Raw genomic sequence first — 15,673 nt, 5'->3', positions numbered from 1 at the left:
CTTTTTTTGGGGGTGGGGGCTGGAGAATTGATTTGCTAACCACTTGGCCAATCAGGCCAGTAAAATGTCCACAGAATTTCAAGTCTCTATCCCACAACCCTAAAATCCTTCATCAATATTCCAATCCTATAGTCTGCATCCCATCTTTGCTTCCAAAATTTTAAAACCTTACACTTTGCAACATTAAACTGACACCCCCCCCCCCACGCACACACCTCCCATTCACAGTCTATTTAGGTCCTCTTGCAAAGCAACAACATCTGCTCTACTTCTCACACCTCTCCCCAACTTTGCATTTATCTGCAAACAACTGTATATCACCATTTAAGCCCTTTCCAATGTCATTTATATACAAATTAAACAACAATGATCCCAAAGCAGACCTCTGGGACATGCCACTAGTGACTTTCCTCTTCTGAGACATCATTCTCCCATACACAACCTGCTGATACCTATCAGGCAGTCAATCTCCAATCCAACACACTAATCTACTATGCAACCCCATGTTTCCATTTAACTACAAGTTTGTCATGTGGAAATCTATCGAAAGCCTTCGCAAAATCTAAATATACTACTGTATATGCATCCTCCTTGCCCAATGTATTCGTCATCTTATGTTGTTGTATTATAATAAGCAGATTTCTAAAACATGATCTTCCTTTAGCAAACTTATGCTGTCCATTAAAGAGAATTCTACTGCTCTCCATCCAGTTCTGAATCCTTGTCCTCACTAGCATCTCCAACACCTTGACCACAACTACAGACAAGTAGATTGGCCTATAATTCAAAGCTTTAGTCTTATCACGCCCTTTATGAGCAGAACAATTTTGCCATCTTTCCATTCCTTTGGGACCTAGACTAATCTAATACTCATGTTAAAAATGTACATTAAAGCTGTTGTTAACTACATGGAACATTTCTCAAGACATGGTGATATACCATCAAGTCCCATGGCCTTGCATCAGGTTTACTCAATTCCTCATATACCTCCTCCTCACTCACCATCAGTGGTTCCTCCCTCCATTCTCACTGCTTCTGAAGTTCTGCATTATGTTACAATCACAAGGATGGAATACTTTAATGAACTGCTCATTTAACACCTCTATTATATCGTCCTCAGTTTATCATTCTCCCATTATCACTGATAATAGTCATCCTCTCATCATCATTCTTCCTTCTACTGACCATATATCGAAAAGCTGTTGTTAACTACATGGAACATTTCTCAAGACATGGTGATATACCATCAAGTCCTATGGCCTTGCATCAGATTTACTCAATTCCTTATATACCTCCTCCTCACTCACCATCAGTGGTTCCTCCCTCCATTCTCACTGCTTCTGAAGTTCTGCATTATGTTACAATCACAAGGATGAAATACTTTAATGAACTGCTCATTTAACACCTCTACTATATCCTTCTGATTGTTTATCATTCTTCCATTATCACTGATAACAGTGATAATGGAAGAATGATATATCAAAAAAAAAAAAAAAACTCCCTAGGATTTCTTTTCGCATCACTTGCTAACTGCCGCTCATACCGCACTTTTGCTATCTTTACTGATTCACCTTCCTTACTTGCTCTTTGTACTCCTCATGTAACTGATTATCTCCGCTCATCTTGTGTCATTTCCACAATGCCTTTTTCTTCCAGATTGCATGCCTCACCACTTCAGTCATTCATTTTACACCTACCTTATTTAATCTCCTGACCTATGGAACATACTCAGATATTGCCTCTGCCAGATAATTTCTGAGGAAAGACCAAGCAGTACTGATTTCCTTCCCACACAATTCCTCATTCCATGATAATAATGCAAGCTGCCCACCTAAGTTTGCCATAATCACCTGCCCACAATCCTTCTCACAAAAGTCCTGATATGGCTGGCCACCACCACTCAAGTGATCCCTTCATGGTCACTTTCACCAACTGGAGGATGTGCAACACTTCATTTACAACAATATCCTCTGATGAGATAATTAAATCCATGACCCTCGATCCACGTGTGGCTCTGTTACATACTGCTTAAAGTAGTTATCGCTTAAAAACTCAAGAAATTCATTTCCTTTAGTTGCTGATGTTATCTCTCATTCCAGTCTATATTACCATAACTGAAATCACTGATAATGATCACCCTTTTCTTATTAGCCAGATAAATTTGTCGAAACCTTCTCACTATCTTCCACATTACCAGGTCTATAGCAACACCCTACTAAACTTTTCATCCTTTCCACTCCCACTTCACACCATACTGCTTCAAAACCACTGTCAGCATTTACTCCTTGCATATATACACCCTAGATGGGCACAACTCCTCTGTATTCAATAATAACACTACTCCTCCCTTTTTGCTTTGTCTGTCTGCGCAAAAGATTACTTACCCTCGATCTCTATTTCTGTCAGAATGTCATCCTCGTTCAACCATGTCTTACTTATACCAACAATTTTTGGGCAAATTAACTCTATCAATACTACAATTTCATTCCCCTTATTTCGAATACTTCTAGCATTTGTAAACATACACACTAGCTAATTTCTGTTTCCATAACAAGTCACACTTACCCCACTTCTCAGAAATGACTCTTCTACACTCTTCCCTGCACATTCCTGTCTATCATCACTGATATTATGCCCTTCCCCAGACCTAAATATCACCCCTACATCCTTGACTGTCTTAATCCATTCTTGTGAACTCACACATATCTTGTGCACTCTACTCCTGAAACCATCATCTACACTTTTCACACATTGTCCCCCTATCAACTCTGACCTCCCCTGTTTCCCTATCCACTCTGTGTTCCTTCTCTCCTATTCGCTTCACTGGTGCCACTTACCTCTCCATTCAGAAACTTGCCTGCCTTGCCACCTTGCTGCAAGAGAGAGAGAGAATGAATCCTTTCTTTTAAGCTTACACGGTGATCCGAATGCATTTTTGAAAATTATGGAGACAACTACCATGTTTGAATAAAAACTTTAGTTTAATATAACTAAAATCTACAGTCGACGTTTCAACCTTTATATCAAGGTCATCTTCTGGAGCATACAACTATACACAGAAAACAAGCTACACTACACTCAAACTGGTTTGTTAAAGATACTGACCAACCGCTACAACAATTGTTGGCCTGACCTCTGGTGGAAAAAAAAAATTATACATCAACGCTAGAGTCCTATTATTAGTGTTATCTGTTGTTTTTGAAATACGGGCACAACAACAAGTATCTATCTATATATGGGTGGTTTATCAGGATTTCGCAGGCTTCCTTAAATCCTGATAAACCACCCAAATATCAACAACAAAGATGGCATGAAAATTCCAAGGATCTGGATGGCGCACATTCAGCCTACCTAGTATATAAGATTCAGCACAAGTCAGGACTCTAACCAATCTTCAACTAGTATTAGAAACCATTCCATACCAACTGGCTGGAATGTACAAGTATAATCATGATGTTAATATATGTATATAGATAGATACTTGTTGTTGCACCCAATGTATTTCAAAAACAACAGATAACACTAACAATAGGACTCTAGCGTTGATGTATAATTTTTTTTTTCCACCAGAGGTCAGGCCAACAATTGTTGTAGTGGTTGGTCAGTATCTTTAACAAACCAGTTTGAGTGTAGTGTAGCTTGTTTTCTGTGTATAGTTGTATGCTCCAGAAGATGACCTTGACATAAAGGTCGAAACGTCGACTGTAGATTTTAGTTATATTAAACTAAAGTTTTTATTCAAACACGGTAGTTGTCTCCATAATTTTCAAAAATGCAGAGAGAGAATGACTTACTGGGCAACAGTCATTCTCTCTTGCAGCAACAGTTTCTCCAACTGACTCACACCAAATCCATTCAAATGTAGCCCATCTGTTTTATACAGCTCTATTCACCGCTCAAACTCATCCCACACATTCACAAAATGAATTCCTTTCTCCCCACACAAAACTCTGCTAGCATACCATTCATAATCTTCGCTTGCCTTCTAACTCATCATTATCATACCTGGGCAACATGCTGACTACCTTATCTACTACACTGTTATCTTTCACTCTCCTGAACAGCCTCATGACATCTCTTCTTACATTCTTCTTGTTACCAATCAGATTACTCGTGTCAACTAACACTACCAACTCTTTTGCTCATGTACTTCTTTAATCCAATGATTCAACCACCCTGCTCATTCTACTGTCCAGAAAACACAACTTGAGCACCTTTTCATTCACCACATCTCTTATCATCAAATTTCCATCCATTGCCACTCTCAAATCATTCGATAATACTTTCAAATCTTTTGTCCCATTCTTCCTCACATTCCATTACAAATCCGTAATTCTCCTCAGTTTATTCTTCATACATTTAATCTCTTGCCTCATCTTTGCACACCTCTGCTTTCATATCTTGAATGAAATTAATTTTTTAGTGGCATTTACTCAAAACACATTTTCACTACTATGCGCATCTGCTGTCTTCTTGCCACTCACTATCGCAAACTCCCTGCCATCTCTCATAACCACTTACCGCCCTAACTTTCCATCATCTACGGATGCTGCCTTACCACACAACCTCATTCACTCATCACTACTTTCACCCACTGTTGTACTGGTACCGCTCAAGCACTCAGCTGTACCATCAATTCTACTTACTCCTGTAGCTACATCCACGATCTTCAGCCTGCTACCACTTACATTCAATGATATCTCATAATCCATAAGTATGTTGCAATTCTTATACAATAAAAATATTTTAATCCCTCTTATTTTTCCTCTCCACATAAATTTCTTCAATCTCATCCCAAGCATACATACTGCATTCACAGCATCTCACCATTGTGTTTTCTCATCCCCACTCCTCAGATTTGATGAATTAATAATTTTGATGTACTGAGACAATTTCATATTATTTCTTTATATAAATCACATCATCAAGAGAATAAAATAAACAAGACAATGATCTCTGAATGCTGTCTTACCATACAACCTCATTAACTCATCACTACCTTCACCCACTGTTGTATCGTTACTGCTCAAGCACTCAGCCGTACCATCAACTCTGCTTACTCCTGTAGCTACATCCATGATCTTTTGCCCACTACCACTTACATTCAATGATATCTCATAATCCATAGGTATGCTGTACTTCTTATACACCCAAACTCTCTCTCGTCTCTCTTATTTTTCCTCTCCACATATATATATCTTCAAGCATACATACTGCATTCATGGCATCTCACCATTTTCAAAAAATCCATGCCACTTGTGTTCATCTTTCACGCCATCTGATGTTTCACTGCCATTTCACTCACGTTCAAAACTGCACACAACACAAAACAGAAACACAAAAAATATAATAAATACAGAATTACAATGATCTTGACAAATACATATCTCTCTGTAAGGAACTCTTAAAACATTATAATATTTATTAAACTTTATTTATTTATTAATATTATATAATATTAAACCATTTATTCATAATAAATACAGCACACAGAATGTCCAAAGAAACGTACCAATATTATAGTTCACCCACAGTTTGTAGATCCCTGCTTGGCATCTTGCCAAGAATAGTCGATTCATGATGAAGGGGAGAAAGAAATGAAGGACGTACGAATCGATCGCCAACACGTGAAATCACGTACTTTATAGGTAAAATTTTCAAACTGTTATACAAGCAATATAGTTAATTACAATGATCATAAAAGAGAAGTTAATTTTCCGATGTGTAATAATAAACAACTCATCCCACAATAACTGATTACCCTATTATCGGAATGGATTCTCCTCCTGTTGACATGCACAGAAGTGTCGAAGGGTCTTGAATCTGTGGGCATACTACATCTGTGTGTGTGTGTGCGTGTGCGCGCGCGTGTGTGTGCGGAAGATGGGATTTCAGAGAATGAAGGAAATATGGGTTAAAACAAATCTCTGTGCAAAGAGCTTACACCCTGTGCAAAGAAGAAATCATGTCAACATTTGGTGATTGTTATCAACTTCAGTCCACCTGATTATTGCCACAGAATGTTTTCTATAGGCTTTTTAAAGGAGAGGGCATATAGAGATGGACTAACTTCACACATTTCAAAGATAATCTTTTACAAGTAGGGCTATCTATGAGATGTAGCAGAATGTCCTATTAAAATAAAGCTGTCACACCATTTCTTTCTTTAGAGTGCTGAATGAAAATAAAATCATTATATCAGGTATTTTACAACTTGTACCTTGGATAAGATAGTTTATTCAACTGCAGAATCAAGTTGCAATCATCAATGGTGAACAAAACTTCTTAAAAAACAATTACAAAGTAATAATATTATCCTAAAAACATAGAACATACATGCATACCTTGGCAATTCGAACATATTTTAATGCAGTTTGGTTATCACCAGCTTTTTTTGCTTTAAGGGCAGCTATTTTATACTGATCTCGCCTTGAACACAATAATGGACGTGTTGTGCCTGAGAAGAGGTATTATTTTTATAAATTATTATTTAACCATTGACTTAAATGACACACATTTTAGAATACTATATTTATAACAAATGGCTTCAGTACTATCAGAATATTTTATATTTTTCAACAGTATATAACACAAGAAATGCCCAGTGTTTTTGTTACATTACTTTAATGCTACTTTCATGGGTATCTTCTTTATCTTCTTCTTCTTCAAGTGTCATCCCCTAGAAGGAGGTTGGCAACCATGCAAAGAACCTTTTTCTTTCTTTTGCTGCTCTGGAACATTTATGGTAATTCAAGCGAGTCCAGTCCTTAATGTCTTCAAACCACATTCTCATAGGTCTACCTCTCCCTCTTTTTCCATCCAATTTTCCTTCTAATATTAATTTCTGAATGCCTTCTTGTCTAGTTAGATGTCCAAAATATTTAAGTTTTCACTCTTTAATTATTTTCATTAATGTTCTTTTCATTTTTGCATTCTTTATTATCTGTTTTCTTTATCACATCAATAAATTTAATAGTGAAATAAACTGGAAAATATGAATGTAATAAAATTCTCCCTCTCTCTCTATCTCTCTCTCTAACAAGAAAGCAGTTTCATTTTCTTTGCAGTCTAAGACTGATGTGATACAACACTTACAAGTTTCCACGGCAAGTGGGATTCTGTGTGTTTTCCCATCCCTGCTCCTCAGATTTGATGAATTAATAATTTTGATATACTGAGACACTTTCATATTATTTCCTTATATAAATCATATCATCAAGAGAATAAAATAAACAAGACAATGATCTCTTACAGAGATGCTGACAAAGCTAGCACCTAAACATAATTTTACTTCTTTAAGTACCAACTAGTTCAAAAACATATTTATCAAACTTGTTGATCAAAGCAAGCTGGCTATTTTCTGTCTTCTAAGAAAGTAAAATTGCATATTCCCACCAATGCTGGAGCAGCTCTTTAGGAGTAAAAGCATAAATGATCTTCTCTCATTGACCTTAAATCCTATCTATAGCACTGCATATGATGGTACACTCCACTCTTCTTCCTCACTTGATTAACTCTGCAATGTACAATCATTGAACACTTCAAGATCTTCCATAACCAAGGTTTTAAAATTTATCAGTAAGATTAGGATGCTAACAAAATACAGTTCTGTGTTATTTTTCACAAGATCCCACTTCAATTTTCCTTACTTTTTGATAATACCCAGATCTCCATTAGATTTCTATTCTTGGGCAAACTTAACCTCTATCCTTACCCAGCACAAGTGCATCTCAGCCAATACCTCTTTGACTTCTGAAGAAGCAGGTGTATTTTTCTGCCTGCCCATCAAACATTTGGAGCAGTACACTACCCCCCCCCCCCAACTAAATAATGTTTGTTGTAGAGGGCAATTTGATTAAATGATCTCTCTCTCTCTGTGAGAGAGGGATCAAGAGTAACTCCTAATTTTCTCAAAAACATCATTCTGTTTCTGTATTATATTACTGTCAAACTCCTCTACCAAACCAACTTATCTTTCTTCTCCTCTTTCATTCTACCTGCCTCTGTTCTCTTTGGAAGAGACTCTCTCTCAATGTCTTCCTCAAAGACAACCACCTTCAGCTCTTAAAGAAAAACATAACCCATGCCCATTAACCTTCCTCCTACACAACTGACGTGTATAGATTTTCCAACATTTCATGTGTAGGACTGATATTTAAAAAAAAATACATTTTAGTTAAGATTAAAAGCCAAATGGCTAGTTTTCTGGCACCTTAATATAGAAAATGAGGGGATAAACATCCTTTGTTGTTTTATAGCCAGTAAGTGAAACTAAAGATCGAAACCGGTCTGGGTAGTGACCTCTCCTCATAGTATAATGCCAGTATTACATCTCCTAGGAGCTGTGTTTTACATTATTAGAAAATATCACGAATAGTGAGGGAGCTTGCTCCACCTTTACTTTGAATTGCCTTCGCCGATAGTTTTTCGGCATGAAACTTATAGATCGTAGTTATCGATCTTTAGTTTTGCTTACTGGCTATAAAACAACAAAGGATGTTTATCCCCTTATTTTCTATATTAAGGTGCCAGAAAACTAGCCATTTGACTTTTTATCTTAACTAAAATATAATTACACCTTTATGGCATTCGTATAGTGAAGGTATGCAAGTTCTTTTCACTAAGCTTTGATATCTTCCAGGTCTACCTACTCACTGATGAGACCTCAAAAAAGGTTGAAACCGGTCTGGGTAGTGACCTCTCCTCATAATGTAATGACAGTATTACATCTCCTAGGAGCTGTGTTTTACATTATGTGAAAATATCAAGAATAGCGAGGGAGCTTGCTCCACCTTTACTTTGAATTGCCTTCGCCGATAGTTTTTCGGCATGAAACTTATAGATCGTAGTTATCGATCTTTAATTTCGCTTACTAGCTATAAAACAACAAAGGATGTTTATCCCTTATTTTCTAAAAAATACATTTTTTATAATTTTTTCGGAATTTCTTTTTTCAATCACTTAAACAGAACATAATCATTGTTAATTTTTTTTTAAAATAAAAGTACACCCATAAAAGGCCAAAAAATCAATGGCATACTAAAAACATAAACAGCAAAACAATGGTTAAAAGTCAGGAAATCATGTATATTATTTCTGGGAAAAACTCCCATGTTACTCCTCTTTATAAACTATTATGATTACAGCTATTTTGCCTGCTTCAGTTTAGGAGTACCCCTGTTTAAATGTCATTGGCTATTTACTCATGGATTCTTAGGGCATTATGGATGTAGATGTACTAAAAAGTATATGTAGCCTAAGGAATAGAAAATTGCACATACCTTTTTCTGGGTGTTGTGGCTTTTCCTCAGTCTGCGATGTCGAAAACTGCAGAGTGTGTGTGTGTGGAGGGGGGGGGGGTAGGCAGTTTGGTAGAATAAGTTAGAAAAACCCGGGTTTTTTTCGTAACATATAGAAACATATACTTTTATATAGGGTGGGGAAAAAATGAAAGGGTTAATTTTTTTAAAATAGGGAGGGGGAAGGGGAAAGGTGGTTGACGGAGTGTGGACCATTTCGACTATTCGTGGTCGTCATCTGAACACATTGGGAAAGTGGAAGCCTACGCAAACAAGACGGCAAAAAAACGCCAAAACAACCCAAGTACCAAAACGAACTTCCCTACACAAAAAAAAAATTATCAAACTACCATACACCCAAAACACATACAAAGCCTATAAATACATCTTCAAACATACTGACTACAAACTGGTATTCACCACTAGCCAAAAACTGGCAAACCTCCTAAAATCCACCAAACCTCACACACAAAAAGAAATATTTGAACAGCACAATGTAGTCTATAAATTTCCCTGCCAAAAAGACTGTGACATTACCTACACAGGTTCCACCATCAGGTCTTTATGGGCAAGACTACAAGAACACTTCCGTGACTGTAACATCCCTATTCCAGAACATTTAAACACTAAAAAACGCAACATCAAAAAGAAAAATCGTATACACAACACAGGAAAAACGGAAATAGCTGTTCACGCCCTTGAACAAAAACACACCCCGCAGATAGACAAGGCCATCATAATAGACAGACAAGACAACGAAACAATGCTCAGAATATCGGAAACAATAGCTATAAAGTGTGACGCGAACTCTATCAATGTACACAGGCCCTACATAATCTCCGAGGTTTGGAAGCTTCACAACATAAAATTGAGGTCACAACCCCGACCAATAGGAGACAACACAAACACCTCTAAAGCAGAAGCACTCACCCGACCTGACATAGCTTCCACTTTCCCAATGTGTTCAGATGACGACCACGAATAGTCGAAAAAGGCTTCCACTTTCCCAATGTGTTCAGATGACGACCACGAATAGTCGAAATGGTCCACACCCCGTCAACCACCTTTCCCCTTCCCCCTCCCTATTTTAAAAAAATTAACCCTTTCATTTTTTCCCCACCCTATATAAAAGTATATGTTTCTATATGTTACGAAAAAAACCCGGGTTTTTCTAACTTATTCTACCAAACTGCCTACCCCCCCCCCTTCCACACACACACACTCTGCAGTTTTCGACATCGCAGACTGAGGAAAAGCCACAACACCCAGAAAAAGGTATGTGCAATTTTCTATTCCTTAGGCTACATATACTTTTTAGTACATCTACACCCATAATGCCCTAAGAATCCATGAGTAAATAGCCAATAACATTTAAACAGGGGTACTCCTAAACTGAAGCAGGCAAAATAGCTGTAATCATAATAGTCAGGAAATCAGTTTTGGAGAGGAAAAAGAAAACAGTTTTTGTGGCTTCAGGAAAACAAACAGACAAGGATGCAGTATCGCACTGAGTAATGAAAAATTCCTTAGCAAATATGCATCAGTTTCACTAACAATAGTATTGTTAGTGAAACTGATGAGCTATAGTATTTCATTACTGACTGACCAATTAGAATATCAGTTCTGTTCTAAATTACAACTATGTCAGTCAAAATAATGACTCCTAATATTTCATGACCTGATAAAACTTCAGAACAATTTAAGTATACCTGAATAATTTGTCCATACATATTCAGTTATGCTGTTATCTAACAGATGATTTGCTACCATATTGTAAGTTTATGGTTTAATTTGCTACCATGTTTTAAGTTTATGCTTTACAATATCTTACCGATGATCATTACTATTTATTAATAGCCTTTAGCCCTCAATATCTAGTTATTTATATAAGTACTTTTGAGAAAGCCATCTTCAAAAGTAACAGACAGAATTACCGCATCAGGTATGAACACAAGAAAGGCCAAGGACTCAAATGTTTTAACCCAGTTTATTCCTACTGTTAATTAAAGGGAATTACATTACAGACATGAAATTACAAGAAAGAAACAAGATTCTGCAAATGACAGACAGACAGAGACACACACACACACACATATACACAGGTAGTTCTCACTTTATGAATTCCCGCTTTACGAATTTTTTGGATCAGAATTTTTATTTTAAACTGTGTGCAGCAAAGGTGATTAGGGGCATGTACGGAGAATTACTCAGTATGTAATGATGTAATGATCAGTTAGAACGAGCCTCAGTCATGAGCCTTGGCGACATGAGTGTGTTATTCATAATTTCTTCAATTACACCTGATTTTTTATTTCGTTTTCTTTTTAACTATAACCCTTTCACTTTTCCAACAATGTCAAAAAGAAGCAACAATGCTTCTTTTTGACAAAGAAAAGCAATTACGTTAAAGAAAAATATGAAATTATTACCAGCCATCAAGTGGGTAGCACTGTTAAAGCTCTTTCTGAGAAATTTTCTCTTGCCACTTTCACAGTTTGTACCATTTTAAAGGATAAAGAAAAATATTTGAAAGAAGTAAATAATGTGCAATCTATGCAGTCTACAAGGTTGTGTAATAAAGAAACAGGTAGTATAATTCCTCATATGGAAAAAACTTAAATGCTTGGATAAGAGATCAAACTCAACTATTAAACATGCCCATTACCTACGAAACGATTTGTATTAAAGCATTAGTCATTTTTAAAATGCTGAAAGAAAAAAGGGGATGACTGCAAAGAGACTTTTGCTGCAAGTAGTGGGTGGTTTGACCACTATAAAAAGTGAACTGGTTGGCATAACATTCAAGTATAAGGTGAAGCTGTAAGCGCTGGTAGTGATGCTGCAATAACTTATCCAGAAAAATTAGAAGAAATAATTAAAGAAGGAAATTCCTCGTCATCACAGATTTTTAACTTTGATGAGCCTTTTTTTGGAAATGGATGCCTGCAAGAACTTATCACAAAAGAAGAATCGTCAATGCCAGGTTTTAAAGCACCAAAAGATCGCATTACTCTACTATTAGGAGAAAATGTTACTGTCAATTGCAAGTTAAAATCCTTATTTGTGCTTCAATCAGAAAATCCAAGAAGCTTAAAAGGAATTAATAAAGATATTCTATCAGTAATATGGAAGGCAAATAAGAATCCTTGGCTCACGGGTTACCTATTCAAAGAATGACTTATGCATCACTTTGTTCCTGAACTGAAACTCTTTTGTGAGGAAAAAACAAATTCCATTTAAAGTGCTTCTGATAACTGATAATGCACCTAGCCATCCCTCATCAGTAGCTTACATTTGCCTTAATACGTTTAAAGCACATTATCTCAAAGAGACTCTTGAAATGTTAATAGAAACAACTGATAAAGATGGAAACTTTTCTATCAAAGAATTCTGGAAGAGATTTAATATTTTAGATGCAATTCAGGTAACGCAGAGTGCCTGGCATAAAGTTTACGAAAAAAACTATGAAAGGCATAAACTTTGTCCTCAGTTTAATGATAATTTCAAAGGCTTTAAATCCAACAAAGACTGTGAATTCTGAAACTCAAGCAATCTTAGGTATGGCTAACCAGTTTCAGAAGGTGATGTTAATAAGCTGCTTCAAGAACTCTCACCCAATGATCTTCTTGAATTAGAGGAACAAGAACGAAACGAAGAAGAAAAAGACAAAGAAGATAATGAATATGTTTTTCACTTTAAAAGGCCTAGAAAAAGCATTTAAACTTCTTGGCTCAAGCAATCTTTGAATCACAAGATTCAGACTTTGAACAATTTAGTAAATTTTCCAGTGAAATGAATAATGCTTTTGCTTGCTCTCAGCCAGTAGTGTTACCTTGTGGTACATTGCTGGTGCTTCAGACAAAAGAGGCCCCAGAGATGAAGCTAATGTCTTCATGTTACCTGAAGACATTAGCTTCAGGTAACATGAAGCTAATGTCTCAAACAAGGCATCCAAAGGTACCATGCCTCCTGGACCACTTACAGCAACTATGATGAATACAAAACTTAAAAAACTCCATGCCGGCTCGATCGTCGCCAGGAATAACAAGGATTGCGTTGCTTGTTTGGGTGAAGGGCAAGCTTCGAATAATAAGTTACAGTCCCCCCTAAACAACACTCTCTCAATATATGTTCCTTAAACATAGAAGGACTATCTAAATCCAAAGCCGAAGTCATTGGCAAAATAACCAAAGACAAAGTAATTGCCATCTTGGCTCTCCAGAAAATCCTTGTATCTGACACAGCGCTCAATAGACTAAAGATCCCAGGGCTAATTCTCGTGTCTTATAACTGCCGTCCCAAGCATGGCCTGGCAACCTACATCCGGCCTGGCCTCAAGTATAACCCAATGTGTACTTGATGCAGAATATTCCATAGGTAGCAAAGTTCAAAATACCACCATCTACAATGTCTACTAACCACGATCGCAATCCCGGCCTGATCAGATGGACCGGCCACCACCTTACCCTGCTATCTATGTTGGTGACTTCAACTCTCATCACACCATGTGGGGCTATTCCGCTAACAGCTGGGACAGTAATAATCTAGTTAACTGGATGGATACATACAACCTGTATTTGATTTACAATGCCAAGCAGGAAGGCACTCTCCACTCAGCCAGATGGAACAGAACCTACACCCCATGCATAGTCTCTAAAGATAATCCTCTGCAACAACCTGAACCATCCTCAACAGATTCCCTAATAGTCAGCATTGTCTTACACTAATAGAGACTGGCACTTCAATCCCAGTCATCAGCGGAACACCAATCGCTAGATGTAACCTTCACAGGTCCAACTGGAATACATTTCAGAAACAAATCGAGCAAACCATTAGAGCAATTCTACCAAACCCTAATTGCTATTAAAGATTTGTTAAACTAAGCAAAACTATATGGATGTATTGTTTTCAAAGCCTCTATTCCCAGAGGCTACAGAAAACAATACATCCATGCTGGAGTAGAGAAACTGAGGAACTTTTAGCCAAATATAGACTTTAGAAAAAAAAGAGACTGAGATCCAAGTGTTGCTAAGGAGCTCATAGCAACGCTGAATAAAAACAGAAAGGAAAGATGGATCTCAACCATCCATGAACTCGATTTCACCACATCTAGCCAAAAAAGCCAGTCACTTCTGAGAAAATTAGATGGGGAAGAACCAACAACACACAAAACAACAAAGATAACTTCTGATCAAATGGCTAATCATTTATTGAAAACCTCCAAGATATGTACCAGCTCTATCAGCAAAATTACTGTGCACTCTTCCATCAGACAAATCCTGAAGATGGGCCCTGAGCTTCCTGAACTTGTACACACAGTATCTTGGGAAGAGGTACAGGTAGCCTTAAAACTTGCCAAGAATGGCAAGGCTGAAGGAGTGGATGGTATCCTCCCGGAGTTTCTAAAGCATTTCGGTCAACAAGACCAAACATGGCTGGCCGTACTTTTCTCAAAAAATTATAATTACTGGAAAACTACCAAATCTGTGGTGGGAAGCCAAAATAATTACCGTGCCCAAACCAGGGAAAGATCCAAATGATGTCAAAAATCTACGAGCTATCTCATTGCTTTGCTCCACCTTTAAGCTCTTTGAAAGAATTCTCCTTAAAAGAATTTCACTACTCATCGAAAGAACACTTCCGACTGAACAAGCTGGCTTCAGGCGGGGAAGAAGTTGCTGTGACCAGGTCCTGGCCCTGACAACACAGACTGAAGCAGGCTTCCAGAAGAAACTTAAATCCAGAGCCACTTTCATTGACCTAACATCAGCTTATGACACAGTCTGGATGAGAGGTCTCCTCCTAAAGCTAGGAAATATTATAAGGTGCAAAAAAACTTTCCAGCTTTTTGAATCCATTCTCTCCAACAGAAAGATCTGGGTCCATATTGGCAGAAAAAAAGAGCAGGCTCAGATTCCTTCACAAGTCTCTCACAGGGTGGGCTTTGTGTTATCCCCTTTAATCTTTAACATCTGAGTGTACGACTTACCACAAACCAGCTCAAGCAAGTATATGTACGCTGATAACCTAGCGATCCTACATCAATCTACCTCCTTTGCCAACCTGGAATCAACCTTGAACACAGACCTGAACATCCTGGAAGAGTACTTCAAGCAGTGGTACTTGAAGCCAAATCCACCAAAAACTGTCCACAGTATTTCACCTGAGCAATGCAGAGATGAATTGACACTTCAACCTTTCTTTCTGTGGAAAAATGGTAGAACACGAGGCTCACCCGAAATACCTTGGAGTGAGCCTGGACAGAAGCCTAACCTATAAAAGGCACATCACCAACCTGTCCAACAAAATTAAAATGAGAAACAATATCATTTCAAGGCTTGCTGGAACAACCTGGGGTTGTGGTGCAGAAGTCC

The 15,673-nt window shown here is 37.5% G+C and overlaps 1 protein-coding gene across 3 annotated transcripts in view; it reads right to left on the bottom strand.

Moving 5' to 3' along the window:
* Nucleotides 1-15,673, bottom strand: part of l(2)gd1 (lethal (2) giant discs 1) — a 473,445-nt gene that overhangs the window by 343,512 nt on the left and 114,260 nt on the right. For all 3 annotated transcript variants that reach the window (XM_090391229.1, XM_090391230.1, XM_090391231.1), the window contains exon 7: nucleotides 6,345-6,457. In XM_090391229.1, the coding sequence (XP_090247355.1) occupies nucleotides 6,345-6,457 (113 nt within the window). The remainder of the gene's footprint in view (nucleotides 1-6,344; nucleotides 6,458-15,673) is intronic.

This window comes from Typopeltis vanoorti, chromosome 4 (assembly GCF_054136105.1).
Source record: "Typopeltis vanoorti isolate ZY-2024b chromosome 4, IOZ_Tvanoo_1.0, whole genome shotgun sequence".
In the NCBI taxonomy this organism is placed as follows: Eukaryota; Metazoa; Arthropoda; class Arachnida; order Uropygi; family Thelyphonidae; genus Typopeltis; species Typopeltis vanoorti.
This window is presented reverse-complemented; position numbering and strand designations above follow the sequence as displayed.